Source organism: Lepisosteus platostomus, chromosome 12 (assembly GCF_059453375.1).
Source record: "Lepisosteus platostomus isolate fLepPlt1 chromosome 12, fLepPlt1.hap1, whole genome shotgun sequence".
NCBI lineage: Eukaryota > Metazoa > Chordata > Actinopteri > Semionotiformes > Lepisosteidae > Lepisosteus > Lepisosteus platostomus.
Window position 1 is genome coordinate 10,147,237 of NC_142622.1, and position 23,325 is coordinate 10,170,561.

The 23,325-nt window shown below is 34.7% G+C and overlaps 1 protein-coding gene across 42 annotated transcripts in view; it reads left to right on the forward strand.

Annotated features, from left to right (window-relative positions):
- The window catches only part of rims2a (regulating synaptic membrane exocytosis 2a), a 267,753-nt gene that overhangs the window by 180,999 nt on the left and 63,429 nt on the right, over positions 1-23,325 (forward strand). For 20 of the 42 annotated variants that reach the window (XM_088600907.1, XM_088600866.1, XM_088600880.1 and 17 more), the window contains 6 exons: positions 3,532-3,641; positions 4,357-4,389; positions 7,900-7,956; positions 15,895-15,927; positions 19,151-19,189; positions 22,281-22,387. In XM_088600907.1, the coding sequence (XP_088457033.1) occupies positions 3,532-3,641; positions 4,357-4,389; positions 7,900-7,956; positions 15,895-15,927; positions 19,151-19,189; positions 22,281-22,387 (379 nt within the window). The remainder of the gene's footprint in view (positions 1-3,531; positions 3,642-4,356; positions 4,390-7,899; positions 7,957-15,894; positions 15,928-19,150; positions 19,190-22,280; positions 22,388-23,325) is intronic. The other 22 variants (XM_088600885.1, XM_088600898.1, XM_088600900.1 and 19 more) reach the window with 10 other exon arrangements.

Sequence of the window (23,325 nt, forward strand, 5' to 3'; positions counted from 1 at the left end):
ATCAGATTATGTGCAGCAATTGTACTGCTTGTGGCTAATCTACTGACTGTGCTCTTAATATGTTTAACAGGTAGCAAATCTTTGTCCATAGAGACTTTGATGAATGATATTGATGCTGCCTGTGTATTGAAAATATTGAAAATTTAGGAATGGATGTTTTAGTTTGCATATGGAGTTTATTTTGAAATGATCATGATTATCCATTTACTATTATTGATGAAGCAAAGAAGCGATACAAGTGAATAGCAGTAAAGGTGCTATGAATGTTGTTGTGCTCCATCTTGGTTTATCTCATCTGCCATTTTCTAATTCATTGCTCAGACAAAATGAAAATAATGAAGCTTAATCGTAAGTAAATAATGTAGTTATGACTAGATCATTTTATTTAGAGATGTGCTGTATATGACTTTCATTCATTTCATGTAAAAGGTCATATACACCTCTTTCAATTAGCAAAACCCAAAATACCAAAATCTCTTGCACTTAATCACTTTGTTTTCATATGATACGATTATTTCCTATTTTGGCACAAAATAGTGTATTTTATTACATTATGATGTGATTAATATATATTTCTTTATCTGCTATACTGAGTTCAGACTTTGCAACAAATCAGAGGCCGTGATCAGAGGTCTTATACTGCAGCTGATCCACCTGGCCCAGTTTTCATTCCTCTGGTGTTTTACAGTGCCCTGCCCCTGGAATTCTTTATTGACAGCAATTATTTACCAGAGCAAAGTGTGATGCATTTGATTTTAATGAAGTGTGCAAACCATTTACATTTCTCAAAATACATTTTGTATATGTACACTGTATGTGTGCATATTTTTATACTTTTATATGTGATCACATACAGCATTCATCGACATTTTGAAAATGAGTGTTTCTGGTTTTCCAAATCTGTTGCATTTAAGAAAAAAACGATGAGTTCGCTAGAAATTCACAGCAGATCTTTTTTAATTATGCAGATTTTGAAGTGTACAACATTATTTTTCAGACAACTCTTTGTTTTCAGGCAATATCTTTTCAACTAAAATGTACAGTATGCATTTGAATAGAGTGACTGAGTGTGTTTTTCTACTTTTCTAATAGCTGCCCTTATGAAAGTTTACTATGGTTCAGTTTGCAAGGATGCTCACATGGTTTTACTCTCACCTAACCATGGATCATGAATCCTAGGGAATCCTGTGATACCCTGAACAATGAGAATATCATTATAAAACTGCCTAAGGAATGTTTCTGCTACACCATGATATTCCCATTGTCAAATGTAGTAAAACACAATCAAACTATTAAAAAAAACATCCATGGGCAGTATGCAGTAAAAGTAAGAAAATAAGATGAATGCCCACTTTCTAAAACAAAAAGAAAATAATTAGAACTTGGTAATGTCTCAGGAGATGCAAGGCTTCATCATTATATTATATTTTTGGACAGGAAAGAGTGTAGATCCAGCTCATCTTAATACATTTACTGTAGTTTAACCTTATAATACTATTATCATTATCATTATTATCATTATTATTATTATTATTATTATTATTATTATTAGTATTATTATTATTATTATTAATAATAATAATTGCTTACACTTATATAGCCCTTTTCTGGACACTCCACTCAAAGCGCTTTACAGGTAATGGGGACTCCCCTCCACCACCACCAGTGTGCAGCCCCTCCCTGGATGATGCGACGGCAGCCATAGTGCGCCAGAACGCTCACCACACATCACCTCTCAGTGGGGAGGAGAGCAGAGTAATGAAGCCAATTCATAGATTGACCATTGGTTTTATTCATTCTTACTGGGCAGCACCTCAAAAAAATGTGGATGCGCATTCTTCATTTCTCTTAGCAGTCTACAGTAAAACCATGTGAAAATCCTATGCTGAATCTACAACTGTACAATGCCATAAGCGTGGTGTTAGGATAAACTAATTAGAGCAACCGAGCTCCTATTATCTTCAAATTCTGATTTTTTTTCTCCAAAATCCTGTTTTGCATCCTCATATACGTCATGTGCATGTAATATATGTAAATATATTTTGCACAGGTGTATTTATGTATGGATACATGCACATACTCAACTTGTGTTTTTTATCAACATCTACTGTATAACATAACATTCCAACATATAATTTGTATACCTTTTCACTAACAATATAGCTTTAATTGACAGGAAGACAAACAGTGATTGCAGGAGTGTGACCAAATACAGTATATACTGTAGTTTTTCATGACTGCATTATATACACTGACAGTCAAAGTATTTTTATAACTTAGTTCTCTTCTGTGTTAAAACACAGTGTGAATAGCTGTGTACAAAGTTACTGATGCCTCTTCACTGCAAACTTGAACTAAAAGGGTGACAAAAAAATTTTAAAGTAAGACTAAAAATATTTCACAGCAGAAAAAAAGAAAAAAAACTTGGCAAAAAGTCAGCCTCTGTGCATGAAATATGAAGTAGGACGTACTATATTTGGTCAATATTCATAAACCCAGTTGTATTAAACCACTTTTCAGAAGAAGAGACACAACTGGGAGCTTTATTCAAACTAATGTAGAGAACAGCTATATTTCGTTAGAATGGACAGGATTATAAGAACTGATCACTGTAATCCAGTTTGAATAAATCATGATAAAACTTGTGGGATAAATATTTTCTGTAGGCATGTTTTTAGAGTTCATCATATTTTAAAATGACAATTATTGCACTACTACTTACATATACTGTATGATTTACTACCAGAAGTGATATGCAAATGAGGTTAATCTGTTTCTGGGTACAAGCCATGTATTTGCAAAGGCACAGCCAATACTTAAACAATTTTTAACTATAATACCATGTTATTATCGATTAAGGATTATTATTAAAAGTTAACAGTCATTTATTATTCATACTAATACTGTGCTTAAACAGTTTCACTTATAATACCTTTACTGTGGTTTTAAGCACTGCTTTCACAAAGCAGATATTCCAGTTACAGTCATACTGTAGGTGGAGCCTTGGGATATACTTTAGGAAGCCTGGAGCAATTCTAAGGTAGATTTAGTTGATAAAAGGTCTAAAAGTAATCACACAACACACGTTTATGGTCATGCAATCACTGTTTAGTTTTCTTCTGGTGAAAATCAGTTTCAACTAATTTTGTAAGCAGACAACAAATTTGAGCACCTTCACTGTTGCGTATGACAATGATTGTACATATATGCACCGTATGTATATGTACAGTAAATGTTTCAGTTCTACACTCCATCTTACTTCTGGAGCTTGTATAGTAAAATAAATCTGTTTTATAACTATTCATCCATGTCATGTTTTGTCCTAAGGTGTGTGGTTTTGGCTTTTGTTGTTGCTGGCTTTTTTTTTTTCACTGATAACTGGTAAGGAAAAAAAAAAACTCTTTTCCTCTCACACAGCAGTACTGTGGAATCACTGGGTGCTTGAGGAAATTAGGCTGCCCACCCGAGGTATGCTTTTGAGGGAACCCTGAGTGCTGCTCCCCCCATCGCTAACTGCTTTGTGTCCTGCAGGGCACACCCACGTAGCGGATCGGTGCAGACTAGCCCCACAAGTACCCCCATGGCCGGGCGAAGAGGGAGGCAGCTGCCACAGCTTCCTGCGAAGGGCTCGTTGGAAAGAAGTAAGTGCGCAGCTCTTTTCAACAAGTCTCTTGCCCGCACCTTTAGACTGAGAAAGAGGAATAGTTCTGTGAAATACTCACCAGCTGAGCTGCGCTTTGGCGTTTGACTTTGCTTATCACAGTTAAAAACAAGAATCGATTCTGTCGGTCTGTTTCTTTGGCAGTGTTGATTAACACCACAGATCTCTTGAAGTACCATTGGTGGTTGTATTAATATGAACAGCGGTGGTTGTGGTGGGTTCATGATCAGAGCCTTGAAGCTTGTCTGTTGTTTTTTTTTTCTGACTAACAAAAATCTGGGTTAAGAAATGTGCAAAACTGTTGCTGCTAAATAGAAGCAATAGTTTAACTGGTCCTGGAAAATGCTTGCTGTCATTGTGTGGTAGGCTGGTATATTGTAGTAACGGATGAGAAAGCTGTATTTATATAATGGTTTATGTTAGCTGCTTGGGTACAAGAAAAATAAAAGGAAAAGATTTGTTCTATTCCCTGTTAGAAGGTACAGTTGGCATTAGAGTATAATAGAGTATATGTTTTCACATATGCAATTTGGAAAATTGGAAAATGCAATTTTATACTGTATATTTGTCATTATCACTGGAATACCCTAAAATGAGTTTATCTTTTATAGAGATTCATACTATTGTTGTTAATTAATTTTCTTTAATTTCTTATTAAACATTTCTGCTTTGGTTCCTTTTTCGTTTCTTCCCAGAAAATGGAGACGAAGGATTAGAGCCTTATGAAGGTCTGTAACTAAAAGTCTAGGTTTAGTTTTGCAGACAGAGTCTGAGAGAGCTCAGTTTGCAAGAGTAAACCCATCTGCAATAGGTGTTAGCTGGTTTCATCAGACTCAGCTCACTCTGCTCCCATTCTGTCCAGCTTGAGTTTTTGCAGTGATACAGTATTTTTGCCTTTGACTGCATGAAACCAAGCGATGTCTGTTGCGGTTTGTTCTTGTCTTTTGTTTGAAGTGTGTGTAATAGCATCGTTGGACTTAATCTTGTCAATGTCATGATTTCTACTCTGTCCAAACACTGCTTTTCTTTTTTCCTGGTAACTAACATTTGCTTACATGTTCAACATTTCCAAAGTTGTGAGACATTACACTATTTTGCATTTCTAAGAGGTTAGTTTACTGGGACCAGTCTCCTTGATTTAAAGGACAAAATACTTATTTCATCCCTCTATTACATTCTATAGGACCTAACCAGATTTCTTTATCATAAGTATAAGATGTAGTTTTGTATGTACAATGCAACACTTATTTAAATGGAATGTAGGGTCGTTAAGTTAAGGCTTGATTGTTTTTATGTAACAGCTGCTGTTATCTGGGTAAAGTTGTATTTTATACAGATTTTGACTTGTTGTATTCCTCATTTAATTTATGACATCACATTAAGCGAAACAATTTCTACTGAATAACGTTTACTGTACAGTTGCTTATCTGTTTTTATCACAGCTACAAATGAAATTCTGGGAAACTGACTTTGGATTTTCATTCAGATTTTCAGAAATACTGTATCTTTAGTCATGTGACATACTGTTATAGGTCAACCTTCAATTATACAATAAGTACTGTAAATACAACTAACTATAAGTTCAAAGTTGTTTTAGGAATGGTTGGAAAGGCAAATATAGTGTGATAGGACTGTTTGTAAGAGCCATTCATAATATATTTTTATATTATCATATAATTTTAAGGCATCATTTTAAATACCATTAATATAATTTACTGTATTTGGATAAATATTTTGCAGATACAATTTTATGTATGCCCACTTTGCATGGGTTTCAGTTTTTAAATACCAAAAAAACCCACAGTCACTTAACTTTGACAATAGTTATCTTTCTAGTAACCGTGGTACAATTATTATTCTACTCTGTGCCACATTACAGGGTACTATTGTTTAGTAAATGAAAGACAGCCCTATAACTTATCAACAGTTAAAACAGTTTAACTTAATTCGTTTTACTTTACTCTCTCTTATGCCATACTATCAGGTCCCACACATTTTCAACCATCGATAACTTGAAGGCTCTGCTGATCGGCACTTGTTAATTTGTTTAGGAAAGGCTGCGTGACACAAATGACTTTGTACACTGGACTGTCACTAACAGGAAATGAACAGATTATATTCCCATGGCAGTTCTGTTGCCAGACTTCTCCACACTGTAAATAGCGTAGTGTACAAACTTTAGCACTAAATTGTAACAGAGCTTATTTGAAGAGGGACTGTTACAGTGACATAACCCTGTGCAGCTCAAACAATATTACAGCATAAACCCTCTGGGATATGTGGCTGGTCTTTTATGCTCAGTAGATTTGTATGCTTCTCTGTGGCTCCAGTGCCTAAAATACAGCCACATACTGTATGAGACAAACCATACATACAGTACTGTACATCCGTAATGTGTGAATGAAATGCAGTTTGTGACAGTCAGAGGTCAATATGCTGAAATTGATGAAAAAAGAAATCTGAAATACCTGTATCTGTCACAGAATTATAGAGTCTTGTTAGCAACACTAACCCCAAAGAAAGATAAATATGTCTTTGGCCTTCGATGTGGTTATACACTAAGTGCAAAGCTCAACAGATACCAACATCTGCCTTTCTTTTAATCTTATTAGGTTTTTCCAGTTGACAAGGAACACTTTGAAAAGTTTTAGTTAAAGAAAATGAGAAGGTGAAAACAACACGTATGATGGAAATACAATTGAAAACACCGGCTTAGGGCCGGTGTGGAACCTAAAGTGTTGCTGAGAGAATTTTGCGGTTCAAAAGTACCAACTCCCTGCGTTACGTAAAGGGTTGGTTCCTCAAGACTACGTAACCTGGATGTAACGTAAATCGGAAACAAGCCATTTCTGAGCCATTGGGTGAATACTGTTCATATCGTAGATAATTACCAACGTGTTATTATGGCAGTCCTCCCTTATTGCTCTAACTGTGTCAGGGAGTGAGGAAGGAGTGCCAAGAGATGAGAATTAGAGGCTCACCAAGGTTTATTGTCTTTTAATGATTAACAGGTGTTTGTGCTAATCATAGATGGGAGTAGAGAGCAAGAGAGAGAAACTAGCAGCAGGAGCTAGCCATCCACGGTGAAAGGAAAGAAAGGAAACTTGCCCGATTTGTATAGGGGAAGAAAAATGAAATACCGATGAATGAAAAACATATTTTAAACCTACAATTAGAATAATTAAACACCAAAATATAGAATCCACTTCAAAATATACGGCAAACAAATTTGAATTATTATTAAACAAATGTTAAAAAACCGTGCAGTTCATTATTGTTCACTTGTTCACTGTACTGTTCTTAACACAAACAAAATACCCATCAAGTAATAAAAATTAAATAAAGTCACTTGGGTGCCACCCTGAAATTTTTGCAATAAGGATTACACATAATTTCCAATGAAAAGTACAAGATAACATGCAAAAGATATCTACACATGCGTGAAAGCAGAGTGAGACTTAAGGGTCTAACAGAGCCCTGTTCTGGACCGCATTATGCTCCCTCCACATTATTCATCAGTGCAAGAAATGTGCTGGACTGCCTGCACTATTTGCACGTAACATAAACTCTCCTTATCCTGAAATTATTGGAAGTACAGTATAATTTCAGTAAATATGTAAAGTCGAATTTGCATAATTTGAGTCTTGCATAACCTGGGATGGTTTTTTACCTTGTGAAAGTTGGTCATGGCACATTTATCATTCTGTAGTCAAATCTTACCATGATGAGATCTTTGTTAGATTCCTACGTTTTTACTTGCTTTACAGCGCTTTACTATACTGTGTTGTTTTCCATAATGTCATGTTTATCTGTTTGTTTCTGGTCATGTATGGTAAAGCACATTGAGAGCATGTTAAAAGCATAAGAAACCACTGGAAAAGTGGATGCAAAACTACTTTGAAACTTCAAAAACGAATATGACAAACTCATAATGGTACATTTTCAGTAGAGTCCATTTGTTAGTAGGAAAGACAGAAAACAGGCTGTTGGTTTCTGTGAATATATATTTTTTCTATCGGAAAAAACTAACATGAAAACTTGATATAAAGGGATAAGTCCTGTAAACATGTGTACTGTACATGTTCATGTACAAATACAGTATATGCATATGCAGTTATTGTATATGTGCATATTTATTTCGGCTTTGTTGTTGTATGCCTCTCTGCTAGTCCCTTGCCTTATCAACCATAACCATCCGCCCTGTCTGTGTTTTTGTCTCATGATCTCCATGCCCACAGAGGAAGCAGGGGAAGAGAATGAGCACGGTGAGCTGCAGGGCTCAGAGTGCGAGGCAGGTGTGTCTCATAGAAATGCCTTAGCCTAGACTCTTCCCTGGCCCTGCTGGAAATTCCATACAACCGAATTCAGCAGCTGCTTGAATGCTGTCGCAACTGATAACATGCTGGACATTGGCTATCTAATAGTTTCAATACTCCACAGATAATACACAGACTTCTTCATTGGGTTAAAGATTGGTCAATCCATGACGTGCATTCTTGTATTATTGCATGCATGGTTTGGGTTATTTACCTCTGAGAGGTGTGGACTGCAGTTACCATTTTGAGCATGTACCTGTCCACTAGAATATTGTAAGAAGTTAATGCCTCAATCACCTAAATTCTAGATGTTCATCTCAGATTCGTATAACAATAACACAGATTACAGGTTCTCTTGTTTCCAAACCAAGAAAACACATCTTTCAGATTATTACAGCCCTGAGATATTTCCTCTGTTGGCACATATTATTAAAATATGTAGATTTATGGTCTGATGTAGAGAAGTGCAGTACAATTAAAAAAAAACGTATACTGCTGAGAAGAAATACTGTATACTATTCATATTTTCTTTTTATATTAACAGTATTTGTTTTAACAAGTTTTAAGAGGTTCATTGGCAAATGCTGGAATTTCCAACAGTAAAATTATTCTCCCCTTTTTGTGCTTCTGTGTTTTTGGTGTTTTCTGTTTATGTATCCTGCATATTTGAATCTGAAATATTACTGCAATATTTTCGCTTTTGGTTTGTGTTATTTAATTGCCTAGCACAGAATGCTATTTAAACCATTGTAAATGTTTCAAATAGCAGCATTTCTAATCCTCTATAATAATTTACTTAATTAATTATATTATATGTTTTATGTACAATATTGATTTATCACCAGCAGCCTTCCTTGCTTTCATTTTCAGGAATACAAAACCTACAGTATATACACCAATAAGGAAAAATAAATGATATTGTATACTTTTATTTTCTTGTTTTTTACCACTTATTTCTTATAAGTGGTACTGTATCCTCAACAATTATTAGTAGATCATATAGTTTCTTCACTCGGTATTTTCAGATTAATTTAGAATATAAGCATTCTGTGAAATGCAACCTTACTGCACAATCAAAGAATGTATTTTCTACACAACTACAACCTAATTTTCACACATGTTTTCAAAACCTGAGTGGTGTGATGCAGCTCTTAGCTTTAGTGTAGTTTGCTAAGGTGGTTTAATGTGTATGTATGTGGTTTTGTCCATGAAGTATTTTATCATTCTTTAACATCATTATCTGTTTCCAAATTCCATTAAGAATATGAGGAAAAACCTCAGTGTCCACCAGTTAATGGGAGAAAAGGCAAGTTAACCAGATACTCCTTTGACATTTTGAAGTGTGACGGTGGTTTTTCTTAGCATTGTGATTTAGAGCTGGCATGCCTTTTGATGTGTGTGATTTAAATAGACTGTTTTAGTATGTACTGTCTTGTGTATTTTAGAGCACAAATAGCTCAGTGATTCAATTTCTTTGATGGAAAAAGTGAGAACCGTATTATACTGTATGTTCGGTTTATGCAAATTTAGTCAAAGTATTTTAAGTTTGCTACACAGGTGTAAAATATTAAAAAGTATCTTAATGTTTGTCCTCCTACTCTATATCTTAACCTTTAGGCCTTAACTCAATTTAATCTGGATTGATATACTCAGAAGAAACTTTAAAGTACTCAGCTAAAATGTTTGAAGAATGAGCCATTTCCTTACATTTTAAATGGTATGAATTTAAACTCAGAAACAGCGTCATGTGACATTCACAATTGAACCTATACTATTATATCAAAGTAATCACAATCAGTGTAATCTAAATATACAATTTTGAAGTAGTTCTTACTACTCTCATGATTGCTTACTCCTTTCAGTGTCTTCCATTTGATAAAGGACATACAGTATATACAGTATACTGTATTCTTATTTGTTTCCAAGTTCTTGTGAGAATAAATCTTGAATACTTTATATGAAGATCTGTCGATTTACATTAATAATTTAACAGTAGAAACATCCAATTCATTGAAATATCACAAGACGTACAGTAGGAAGTTAAGTGATGCTGCTTTGTGAGGGAAAATGTTTTTCTTCAAAATACCAGCAGATGGAGCTAAAATATAGGAGTTCCTATATTTTAAGAATAGGAGCTGTCCCATCATAAGTGCTGAAAGCAAAGAATCAGGTATCCACAATATCAGTGCGAAATATGAAGAATACTTATTTCTGCATGTCATTCTTTTTAGATTCAATATAGGCAGTGATGAAAGTCAGTGGATAAGTGCTTTGCAAATTAGTCTACATGATTATTGTCAATAAGATAAAATAGATTGTGTGATTAGCCATATTTAATCTCAGATATTTAAAATCCAAGTTTATTCAGTCCAAATAGTAATTTTAGTGATTCACTGTTTATTATTTTTTCTGAAACCTTTTGGAAACATACAGTAAACCCAGATTTGAAAATAAACATTTATTTGAATCTGACAGTAATTAAAAAAAAAAAACATTCAGCAGCAATATTAAGTGTGCATTATTAATCTATACAATTTTAATTATTTTATTATAATTAAAACTGGAACTGAGACATATTTTATTATAATTGTGATCAACATACATTTATCTACAGGTATGTGCTATACAGTATTTTGAGTATAGCAGTAAAGCAGCTTGGTAGAAATCTAGCAATAATGTGAAGACAAAATTACCACAATACACGTTTTTTTATCTGTTTTGTACTAAGTTACATGAAATTATTATGGTTAATAACTTTTATGTCTGGACTATTAAGGTAATAAATGCTAGTTTAGTTCTCTTTTCTGTTTCAGTTGTTTTCATTTAGTAAACAAAAAAGAGCTAATGCAAAGGAAGATGAGAAGTGATGGAATGTTATATTTACTGGTTAACGGTGGAGCAAAAGTAATATGTCAAGTCTTATGTTTGATCTTCATTCAAACATCTATTTCTTTGACGTTGAGCAATCAATATTCATAACTATTATCGTTTTTATTATCCTAAAAATACCAATTTCTCCAAAACATAGCAGAAAGCCGGTTAGTTAATCTGAAAATGATTGTGATATATTTAAGCAGAGCTCAAGCAGTGGCTTTGCCTTGAAGAAATTACACTATCAATATCATTGTGCCTTAATTGCAGCATCAGGAAGTACAGAGTGCAAAATATTTGAAGGCTCCCTCTACTTTTCATTTACATTCACACACTGTATCTATAAAACAGAGCTGAGTAAGAGTTTTGTAGTGTGGAATTTAAAAGGCATAATTTTTAACATTTTACTGTTTCCTGACAGGTATCACTTTAAACTAAGCCATTCAGAGTTATGAGGATTTTAATTGTGGTAAAACTGTACAGAAAAAAAGCTCAGATAATTTTGTGCTGGTATGAAGTAAAAAATGCCTACTTTCAGTTAAATTTGCAATAAGCTCTTTTATCACATTCTCACTTCATTTAGTTCACCTTCAAAGCCCAGTTTCATGCATGCAGACTGTCTCTAACCGTATATTTTGTATGTGTAATTTTGCTAAAAAAGAAAATTTTTAAAAGTCTTTAGCCCCACTGCTGTCAATGTGACGTAGCTCAGGATTTGTATTTAATTAGCTGGAACATTTGTGTTTCGCCGACTTAAGTTGTACATGATGGGCCATCTTTCCTTTTGGTTTGTATCAGAAGTGACCTGGGAGGACCAGCAGAGAAAGGTGAATGGTACGGTAACTGAGGGCAGGACGAAACAGAAACGCCCCTCTGAGCCAGGTTTGTCAGGGTGTGAAAAAGTGTGGCAAAGCGAAGCATGAGGATGAGGAGAAAGGAGGGTGGGAGTCCGGGGGCCTCATGCTTTAGTGCTTGTCGACCTTGTGTTGTTCTATTCAGCTCTTTCTTCAACGTTGTGATGTGGAAAGGTAGTATTGTGGAAATAGATCAGTGTGGACACACAGTAGCCAGCTTCGTACAGGAAACTCTTCCAGGCTGATGGTACTGCAGGTTTTAATGCATTTGTCCTTTTGTCTAGTCACTGTATTATATGTCGACGTGTATTATTTATGTCACTAAGGAGTAAAAAAACAAAATGGGTTTAAACCGCATCTGTGGTTTCATTGTGCAAAACACAGTACTGAAGCTCATGTGAGACCTTGGTAAATAATCACTTTAATACAGATGTCATGGTTTCCAAAGCTTGAGTGTAAAAATAACCTTGTTTTGCACGTGACTGGATACAACCATTCCCTGAACTTAGATAATTGGGAGCTTTCCTTTTGTTTGTGTAAATACATTCCCAGAGTTTCATTCAGCCTGGAAAGAGTTATAAGGAATGAGGAAAAAAATATACAATTATCTAGCTTGATAATTGTTTGTCATTAATGTTTTCTTCTCTTCCCTTCTTAGCTTTCATTGTCTGCTTTCTTTTCAAAAGTTCTTTGTGTGTTTAAGATTGCTTTGAACCATCACTATGCTTTGAGGGTTTTTTTTGTCAAACTTGTGTTCTGGAACTACAGTATTGCACTGCCTCAGTGTCGGTATTCCAAGTTGAAGATTACATTCAGTTTGTTTCCCTAGGTGATAAATTAATTGAACTATTATAAATTAATTGAGCATTTTATTTCTTGATTAAGATTGCATTCAGACATTGATTGAATTTGGTTTTTTAATTTGTTGACCTGTTTGTTTTAATTTGACTCCGTACGTCATTAAAACAGAAATAGAAGCATAACATAATTTGCCCTCTGCAGACCCTCACTGTGAGTCTGTCCTGTGGTCAGTATGCCCAGCTCTTCATTGTAATTCCCAGAATGCCAGCTCTCAGATGGAAACCCCTCCTACACCAGCAAAAGAAACATTTCACCATGTTAAGGATCACTATTATTCCACGTATTTTTTTCTTGACAACTGTTCTAGTCAGTATGTGTAAATGATGCTCTTAGAAATTGCTTCAGCTTTTAATTTAAAAATATATAATGACATTCATTAATTTTGAACGATGTCACTTTGTTATAAATGATTGTATTATTGACTTGTACATTGAGAAGTGAAACAAGATTGTCATGAAGGCAAAAGAGTTTAGAATGCGTGGGATGTGTACAGGCTGCTGATTCGTTTTATATATATGTGTGTAGAAATTAGATTTTAGTGCTGGAAAGAATATAATAAAGAAATGAAAAAAATGGAAAAAGTAATGCATCTGCAGCTGTATGGTGTATGAAGTAATTACAGAAAGAATATGGATACTTTTGCAGTTTTCTTATGCCAATATATTTTTATTAGTCTCACTGTTACGATTGGAGCCATAAGAAAGAAAAGGTTTCCGATGAAATATACATACACAGTATCTCAGCATTTTAAAGCTATACTAAGGCAGATTAATAAGGATATTCATGAAGTTTTGAGTGCACAATAAATATATCTAATAGTGCACGTACATAAATATAATTCCTTTAATAAACTATCCTGTTCTTCATTGCATGAAGCTGTGATGACATACTGACTTGGATATGACATCCACAATTACACTACCCCTTTGGTCTGGATACTGTATCACTGTGTGTGCAGTATGTTGTTTATATACCAACTGCAAAATAAATTAAAAAGTGCACTGAATTGTTGGGAGTCAGACAGAAATGTCAATTTCAGTAACATTTTCTTGTCACCATATTCTTTTTACACTTTTTAATGTAAGTGGAAAATACTTGTTGCAGTAATGAAGGGATGCTGCAGAACATTTAGGGCAGCCCAGTAAGATTGTCCTAAAACTGCTCTAAACAATGTGTAGGGATCAGGTAATGTAGCGGAAGGGTGTAACGGTAGCGTTACTTTAAAATTTGGCTGAATACCGTTATCAAATGAAATTAATATTGCTGCAGAGCTGCATTCCATGGTAAATATAGAGTAATAAAAACGGAGCTTCTTAATACAATCATTAATAAGGTGGAGCTTGGATTTTTCCTTTGGAGCAGTGATGAACCAGGGAAATTCATCATTTCTGTGTACAGTACATACAGTATGAAAAGAAGGAGGTTGTATAATTACATAACCTACATAATACTGATTTTCTTAGACTTAGATCGCTATTGATAAGAAATCCAGTGTATCAGGAGTTGGTGTATTGAGTGAAAAGTTTTTAAGGCTAGATTAAACAGGTTATTATTTATGTGACTGTTTTTCATGACTGATGCAGTGTATCAAGTGCTGGAGGGAGCCATGCCTTCACCACCTTATATGCAGCTCAAAAACATTTTTGCAAATACCGCATGATAATGTAACAGCAGTGCATACACTTAAGACTCAAATGATTTACTACTGCTGTTGACATAGCAGCTCAAGATAGAGTACAGCACCTTTTGTACATCAGGAGAATAACAAAGTAAATGTACTGTATCGTTTCAAAGGCTGTCTCTTTTAGCATTGCACTGTACTGTATGTTATCTGGCATTTTAGAAGATTAATTGCACTTGCATTCCATTTTTCCGGAAAATGTGTTCAGAATTCTTCCCTTTTAACTCTTAACACTCCTTTTATAGCAGTAGTAGCAAAAAATCATAATCTGGCAATTTGCATGTTCTGTGCAATTAAAATCAGTTTACTTGTGGGCTAATTTGTGCTATAAATAATATGTACCGGTGTCTTGTCGGTCTTACTGTCAGTTCAGTTGTGTGTATATATACAGTATTACAAAGCATATTTAACAATAATTGGATAAGATAGCATCTGAAGGATGTGTGAATAATAACACAAGGATTGTTGGCAATAAAAATGGACTATGTTTCCTAAATTAATTATTCCACAAGAGTTTGTCATAGGTTTAGCATTGCAGATTTTCGGTTACAGTATCTTCATGTCTTGTTTTTTTTCAGTAAGACAAGTAGAATGCAGTATAACAGATCCTCATGTATTCAGGGTAACAACAGTTTTAATTTGCATTAGAAGGACTACAAAGAGTTGTAAATTGTGGTACTTTGTTTGCGGTACTTTGTACAAATGGTGAGTACCTCTCAGCATCTAATTATGACCCCTCTGTACTTTGTTTAGACATTGTGTATGCAATTATTTAGACTAGAACTAATGAAATGCAAGCAGATCCCTCTTATGTGTAATCCGACATCAAAAAACGCATCGCTGCATATGATTAAGAACATTAGGATGAAAGCACAGTTGATCATAAAGTCCTCAGCAGTTTTTCTCCAAAGAAGGCAAGAGTGGAAAGCGCTTAATTAGAGGAAAATATTCACGACTGAAAATATTTCCTCCTCCTGAGCTAATGAGAAAATACATTAACTGTAAGCCCTAGAGATGTATTACATTATCTGAATAGGCAATAGTAAAATAGTTTAATATTTCCATAAAATATACACTGTTTGTCTAAATATTTCAGTCATAGAGTACTGTATATAATTACAGCATTTCCAAGGTTTGGCGCATTCTGTTGTGTTTGTTTATCGTAACGGTATTTTGGTGAGCGGTTTTGTTGCAGCTGAAACTAGAGCCTGTCAAAGCAATTAGACGTATCCTTAAGAACCTGACTTTTTCGCTCCGTCTTCCAAGGTCTTCAGGTTGTCTGTCTGGACTCTTTTCCACGTGTTCTCATTAACATTTCTTTAACCTTTCAGCTCTCCTCCCTCCGCCGTCAGTAACACTCTTCCTTCCTTCGTCAGCATAACGAGCTCTCTTCCAGTCTCTCTCTCTCTCTCTCTTCCTCGTGGTCTGTGTTTTGTGTGTGCAGTCTTTTTTTCACCGTGCTGTTTCTGGCGTTGTTGTTGTTGTCTCCAACTCCCCGCCCCTCTTTTCCCTCCATTTTTGATGATGTGGTGGTGGTTTCCTCTCTGGGCCCATTTGCTCCTACCTCGGTGTCGCTTCTCACCTTCTGAAAGCTTCCACTCATGCCCCTCTCCTCTGTCTATGTCTGTCCATTCTGTGGTGTGATCCCAGAAGACACGGATTCATCCCGTCGGAGGAACTCAGGTCTGTCACTTCTCCTTCTCCTGCTTCTTCCCCCCCCCCCCTTCCTTTCTTATTTTTTACTACCCACTTCCTTCTCCTCCTTCCCTTATTATTATTCAACGTCTCCTCCTCTTCTTTCCTCCATCATTAGCGTTCATTGCTCATTAGTCATCAAAGTCATGGCTTTGTTTGTCTGTGTGTATATTTGAATACACACAGATATACATAATATAGACAAACATGTACACCTGCCTTCAAGCCTAAATTTCCATTTCTGCTTTAAAAATATGCAGAATGCTTTCATTAAAAAGCTGTCTTTTTTGTGGGTATGGTGGTGGTGGTGGTGGTGGGGGGGCAATTATAAGATATATTTTTGATGTGCTACAGGTTTAACACTGAGCTTCGCATTATTAATATTGTAATAATCATTTTAGTACCGAAAAGAAATAAAAGCTAATACTAAAAACAGTGAAAGGGAGAAACGTCTGGAGTGTGAGTTTGTGAACATTTTCATTTTTCTGTGGAAAACGACATGTACTGTGCAAATGACATGGTAACAGCCAACTGAGTATTGCACAGTATGCATTAAATATTTGCAGGTACCTGTGCTCTCATTTCTATACTCATCAAAAATCTCATTTTTATACTATATTTAGTAGTCTGTATTATAGTCTCATAGGAGTGATTATCAGTCATAGGCGATATATTTTTGATCAGAAAACAAAGTCACATAATGTCTAGTTCTAAGATTTTTCTACCAGATAATGTGGATTTATCCTTATGTAATATTTGCAAAAACACTTCCAGCTAAATGCAATTTTCTTCAAAGAATATGTTACAATTTTACTATAATTATTAATACTTTTAATAGCCATTTATATACTGTATTACTATTTTTTGCAATTGTACAGGGTACCAGAATCTAACAGCTAATTTATTAAGTATCAAGTATAAAATTGGTGTTCAATATTTTTAGAAATGTGTGCTGAATGGTGTTTTCAGCATTAGTTAAATATTGCTGGTGACAAAACTGTCTTATACGGTACAGTATATTGCTTAAATATTGGTGTTTACATGAAATTATACAGACTGAATTGCTGCAAACTGTATTTCACTTTATGTTTGCAATTATTTTCTTTAAACTCATTATAAATATTACGTTGTCTCCATTTTCTTATTTAATTACTCTAGTTGTATTTGGGTCTACATGGAACACAAAAACCCCTTGTTCTTACATGTTTTTACATTATACTGTAGATTGTATGTGTGAATGTATTTGTATATGAATTCAGAATGTATCCCTGGCATTTCTGGCTTATGTGGTTTTATAAAATCATATACAGGCTACATAGGTATAGAATGTTGTCTAGTCTGAAAGACTTTTTCATTTGATCTGAACAAACAATACATTCAGTATAATGCATTGTCAGGTATTCGTGCCATACTGTACATACAGTAATTATCTTTTGATTACAAAATTATAACTTTCATAAAAATAAGTTATAAAGGAAGCATTGTTAGACATGGTGGTAAGTGCAGAATGTTTGTTTATATTTGCACATTTTTAATCAAAAGGTCATAACATATTTAATATTTAAAATACATTAATGCATAAAATCATTGATATAAAATATACAGAGTTTAAAGTATGAAAACCCCTAAGGTTTTAAAATAGTAAACATTTAAGTCTTCGTCATTTCTATGAAAATAGAACATAGCAAATTAGTTCTATGAAAACCGAATCACTGATAATGACTAATAATGCAATACAGTTCTTTCCAGGAAACCTTTGTAGATAATTCCAGTCTGTTAAACAGTGTTTGTCTGGTGAAACAATCAGCGTCTAAGATCTAAAAAGTCAGAAGTCTGTACAATAATAAGACTTTTCTTAAGGCAATTGTGAAAGAGTGAAAGCTGAAGTAGAATCCTTCATACATCCACACACTTGTTAAAAATTATTTTAATGCACTAGAAACACTACTGATATTTAGAACCCTAAAGTGGTGAGAAGGTTTTGCACGATGTGCTGTTCAGCTGTGATTCTGGTGCAGCTTTGATGATTGTCCTGATGTACAGTACCTGCCAAATTAAAAGAAAATAGCTGAATGAATGATGTAGGGTGATGATATATGAGCAATGTACTACATAAATGGCTGAATGTGCTATATAACAGACCAAATAAAAACTTAGTCCATTTTCTAAAATAAAGGGGAGTTAAAATCACATGTGGATCCAAATGTAAAGGCTGTCTTGTCTTGCTAAAAATCTAGCATAAGCCAGCTAAAGATTCAACCTTTATTTGGCTCATAACAAATACATCTGTATAGCATTTGCATGTTATTCTAAAAGCTAAAACCCTTGTTGCTTTTTACTTAAAAAATCAAAAGTAAATGAATTAGCCAATGGGTTCTGCAGGAAGAAGAGAAATAAATTAAAATACGAGCTACAGTAAGAACCTCTGAGAAATACTTTGTAGTTTAGTCTGTGTGCATTGCCTTCTATACATCATGTTTTCTTCTGTCAAATATACTGGTAGCATTGGTTATTTTTACAGAGAAAGATAAAAGTTGACGTTCATTTGGATTTGGGGTAAATAGTGAGATCATAGACATACCAAATGCCTTAGCCACAAAACAATGCTACATACTGTAAGTTAGAAAACAACTAAAATCCATTATACTGTACATTACTATATGTGAATATAATTAGATGGGACGTCTTGTAACTACTTCATTATAGTGCAAAACATTCTGGTTTTACAGCCCGTAAAGCAGTATTTTCTAAATCTTTGTCTTTTCACTTGTACAAACTCAAATCAGAAAAAATATTTCAAAATTTTTCCTGCATGAATGATTTGACACAGTATCAAAAACAGAACTATATTTTATTGACCTTTTACAAGCGTGGCAGGCCCAGGTGACTGTTTTTCAGACAAACAAATACTGCATTTAAATGTTCAAAGGTTTAAGAGTTATGAGCTACTGTTCAACAAAATATCCGATCACAGCTATTCTGCTGCATTTCAAAGATTTCATGTTTAATGATTATGCAGCACAGACGACAAAGAGAAATATCATCTACAGTATGAGGCCAAATAGTTACTTACATAAATGTTCATGTCATTTCTTTTTCTCTTTTTGTTAACGCCTTGTTTATTGTTCTTTTTTTTAACGTCACTGTTTTATTGTTCTGTTTTTTTTCTCATTTTTGTGTTTCCTTTTCATTGCCATCTTAAAATAAAAAGTAGAGAGGAATGAAGCAGAGCCAGAGAATGGAGATCCAGGTAGGACAGTTGCAAAGTCTTTTCTAATGTTCATAGTGCCTCGTTGTTTTTTTACTTTTCCTAAAACAAGGGGAGCACAGGAGCTGTTTTCAAAAAACAGATGTTAAACAACTTAGGGATCTCACACACTTGAAGGGGTTGTAAATTACTGTATATATATATATTTTATTCAATACTGTTTCAGTGGTTTCACAGACCCTGATATGCACTAATCTTGGATCAATGTTATTATGTCTTGGTCTGTGAAACCATCCATTGAGGTGTTAATGAGAGAATACCCTTGATCGTCTTGTCTAATTTGAATTAGAGAAGTTAGTTTATTATTTATGGTACTGTATATCTTGCATAAAAGATGATTAGGTCAAGATTTGGGTTCATTTGTTCAATTCTGAATCCCTTCAAAACTTGATGTCCATCTTAAGTAACACGCCAAAACAGTAAAATGTGTTTACAGTAAACCAATCCACATCGCAAGTACTGTACCACACAATTTAAGACCACAGCACATGTTTGAAACACTACAGTATATGCAAAATGTAGCTTTCCCTGTGTGCAGCATAATAGCATGGTGGTTCATTCTGCTGCCTACAGCTCTCCGGGTCTTTGGGTGGATTCCTGACTAGGATGCTTTTTTGTGCGCAGAGCTCAGATTTCTCCTATTTCCGAAATACATATGCTTGTAATGTGCCCTGTGATAGACAGGTGTCTCATCCAGGGTGTAGGCCCACAGTATATAAACCTGTGCTTCTAGATTAGGCTATGACTTTGCTTGATTGACTATTCTAAATGGACTCTTTTTCTGTGGCCCTCTGATGGAGTAGTGTGCTGTCCAGGGTTAAAAGCAATCATGTGCTAAGTCTCTGGGACAGGCTGTGGGTTGCCATAACTCCCGACATGTGAAAATGGCTAGATCATTTTTCTTTGCCCAGAATAATTTGTCAGCAGATTCTCTTTGCAAAGGGCATTTGTTTGCAAGTATACCGAGTCTTTTATTATCTTGCCGATAACTTGGTTGGTTTTACACTCAGTAGAGTTATCCATCGGGCTACTCTCATGTTTTCCACATAGCTGGGAGTGCATGTTAGGATGTGAGAGTGTAGCGGAGTGTTGCGTGGGTCACTGGTAGTAAGCACTGATTCAGTCACTTGTGCATGAACATCTGTGGGATTTTATTCTAAGTCACCATGGTCCAACCCCTTGTTGTAGCAGATGCACTATCGTGGAACTCAATAGATACTGTATTTCCTTAGAATATCAATGCATTTTGTGCAGGATTGCAACAATTACAATGCAGTATTGATTCTGTATAATACTATACTGCTCTGAATTACAGTCTGATGTAGATGCCCATTACCATCTGCTGTACTCATTGATTTGCAACTATTTCAAGTTTTTGCCATCTTTTCATGAATTTAAGACATGCAGGGTATAATTAGTGTCTGTTGTTTCCGTTAAATGTGTATGATGTTCTTTCAAAACAAGCCGGAGCGTAGGGCATGCACTACATTTATTTTCAGACAATATTGCTGCCCATGAATGAATGTTACTCACACTGTGCAGGAAAACATTCCACTTTACATGAAGACAAATGGCGCCACAAAACAAAATGAATGAATGATCTTTGTTTCTGATATAATGATCTTGTGCCCAAGAGTACCAGATCTATAAAGGATTTATTTATAGTGAAATATGGCATCTGTCTATGTGATAAAATTAAATTTGAAACTGAAAACATAAAACATAACCAGATTATATACAGACATTTTAACAGTACAAGTAAAGTAGCAAATGCACTAGAGGTGAACTTCAAATGTCAAATCAGTGTGAATGAGATGTGGACAGAACATGGACAACAGAGAAGACCAGCCAAGTCATGTAAAATTTAAAGCCTACTTTCAGCTGTCCTCATCTAACTCTTGTATAGTATGTAATATAGTATTTTATTGCCACTATTCAAAATTTTGCTTTTAATTGGTTTTCTTCCCTTTTAAAATATTTTAAGTTATAAAGGTTTCTTTTTCAAATGTTAATTTCCAGAAGAGTTCAGTTGCTATTAAAGTAACTTCTAACATACAGAGAGAAGGCCACTGCACCATAGGGGTCAGTTCTTATTCCTCTTCTGTGGTGCCTTCCACAGAATTCCCTCTTTTCACCTCTGTTCCTGCCTAGATTTGCATCTGTTTGCTTTGAGATTTTGGGATTTTTCAAAAGTCAAGCATTTGTGCAGACTTTTATATAACTGAGGGTGGCGCATCATGTCTAAGTGATACAGTGTGTATATTGTATATGTACTGTATATTGTCATTCAACTTATAGAGAGTAACATATCGGAATGCTGGCCATTTATAATTAATTTAGCCAAATGAACAATCTATGGAAATGGACAATCTCTGTACAATTCCCTCTCACTATCTTTAGTTCCAGAATTACTTTGCTAATGCGTCATTTTAGTAATTCATTACTTCTGTGCCTAGTTACAAGAATGTACACCTGATCCATCAGCTTTTTAGGCAATTAGGCTATGAGGGCTGTTGGATTTGGCATTTTCACACAAAGCAGGATTGATGTGATCTACAATTCACATGTTCCGAATGAAGTATACAGTATGGTTTTATCTTCTGACTGTAAAATGAGCTTAAAACTAATCTGACATTATGTCCACCTCAAGATCTGATGGTCCTAGTTCTGTGTCTATTCACTTTCTTTTTTCAGAACAAGCATATTATCAACTCAACATATATACATTATTTGTTATTTTATGGAAAAAACGTATCGTGTTTGTTCAGTCAAGGGGAATGCTTTGCTAGGAAAAAAATGTGATGTAGAGGAGTTTAAATTTGATTATTTATTAAAATCTATTTGTGCTCATGGCTTAAAAGTAGTAGTTGTTTAGCTGGAAGAGTTTGTTAGGAAAAGCTAGGGTTATAAAAATTATATTTTATTTCTTTTTTTATTTCATGCTTCACATATTTTCTCCCACTAACACCATACTGTAGCTCATTCCACATCTCACAAGGCTTCCATCACACATGAATGTGTCAGATCTAAGTACAAAGGACTCTGCTGACTCTGGTACCTTTCCCCTTTTCAGGTGCTATGGATGTAGAAGAGAGGACAAGGCAGATGAAGCTGAAAATGAACAAATACAAACAAGGAGCTGGCTCAGACTCCAGGCTGGAGCAGGACTACCATTCCAAGGCAAGTCAACAAACTCATCTTTTATAAGGAACAAGTAATAGGTTCATTCCATGTTGAAAAGAGAAGAAAGGAAACACAACATTTCGACTGCAGAGCCTTCTTCAGGTGTGTCAGGAGAAAGTGAAGGCTCCTTCAGGAGAAGGCTCCACGGCCAAAACGTATTGTTTTCTTTCTTCTCTATTCAGCAAGAGTCCTAGCAATAGAGTAGTGGCAGCTATCTTCATATTATTTTAGCACCTGATCTCAATTTTATGTACTCATAGCTTTATGTGTGATGCTGTTTTTGTGTCAGATTTTGATGATACTCTTATGTAAGATGTTGCTGTAACTTTTGAAGGTAAGAGAGCAGTTTTTTTGTGGTTCTGCTGACTACAAAACAGATTTAATTCAGTTTGTTAGGGTTTTCCAAGGAATGTATCACCTTTAACTACATTCTTGTATCCTTTTAATTTTGCAATACAGTTTGTAAGAGTAGAGATGGTAATACCATCGTCCTGACTAATTTCTGCTCTAAACATGCACAATCTGGACTCCCTTAATTCAAATGGTAAAACACATTTTCACTTGATCTGCTGTGGAGTGCGATGCTTTGGGATAAAAAGGACTATATCAAATAAATTAATTGTTTAAGTCAAGTTAAGCACTTAATCTGCTTTATGTGCAAATTATTTTAATTAATTTTGTGTTGATATGCTGTAGTTTCATCTCCATCTTGGTTTGTTGAAATTCTGCAACTATCTCTATCAAAGAAATATTTATACCTATGAAAAGCATGCAGTATACTGTATAGTTATAAAGTGGTGATCTCAAGACCTCTACAGGTTCATATACGTATTTTTAACCATTTAATCTTGTATTTACCTTAGAACTTTATACATTTTGTCGAATATAAGATCACTTTCTTTTAAAAGCATTCATTTTGTTTTGATTTGCAGTAT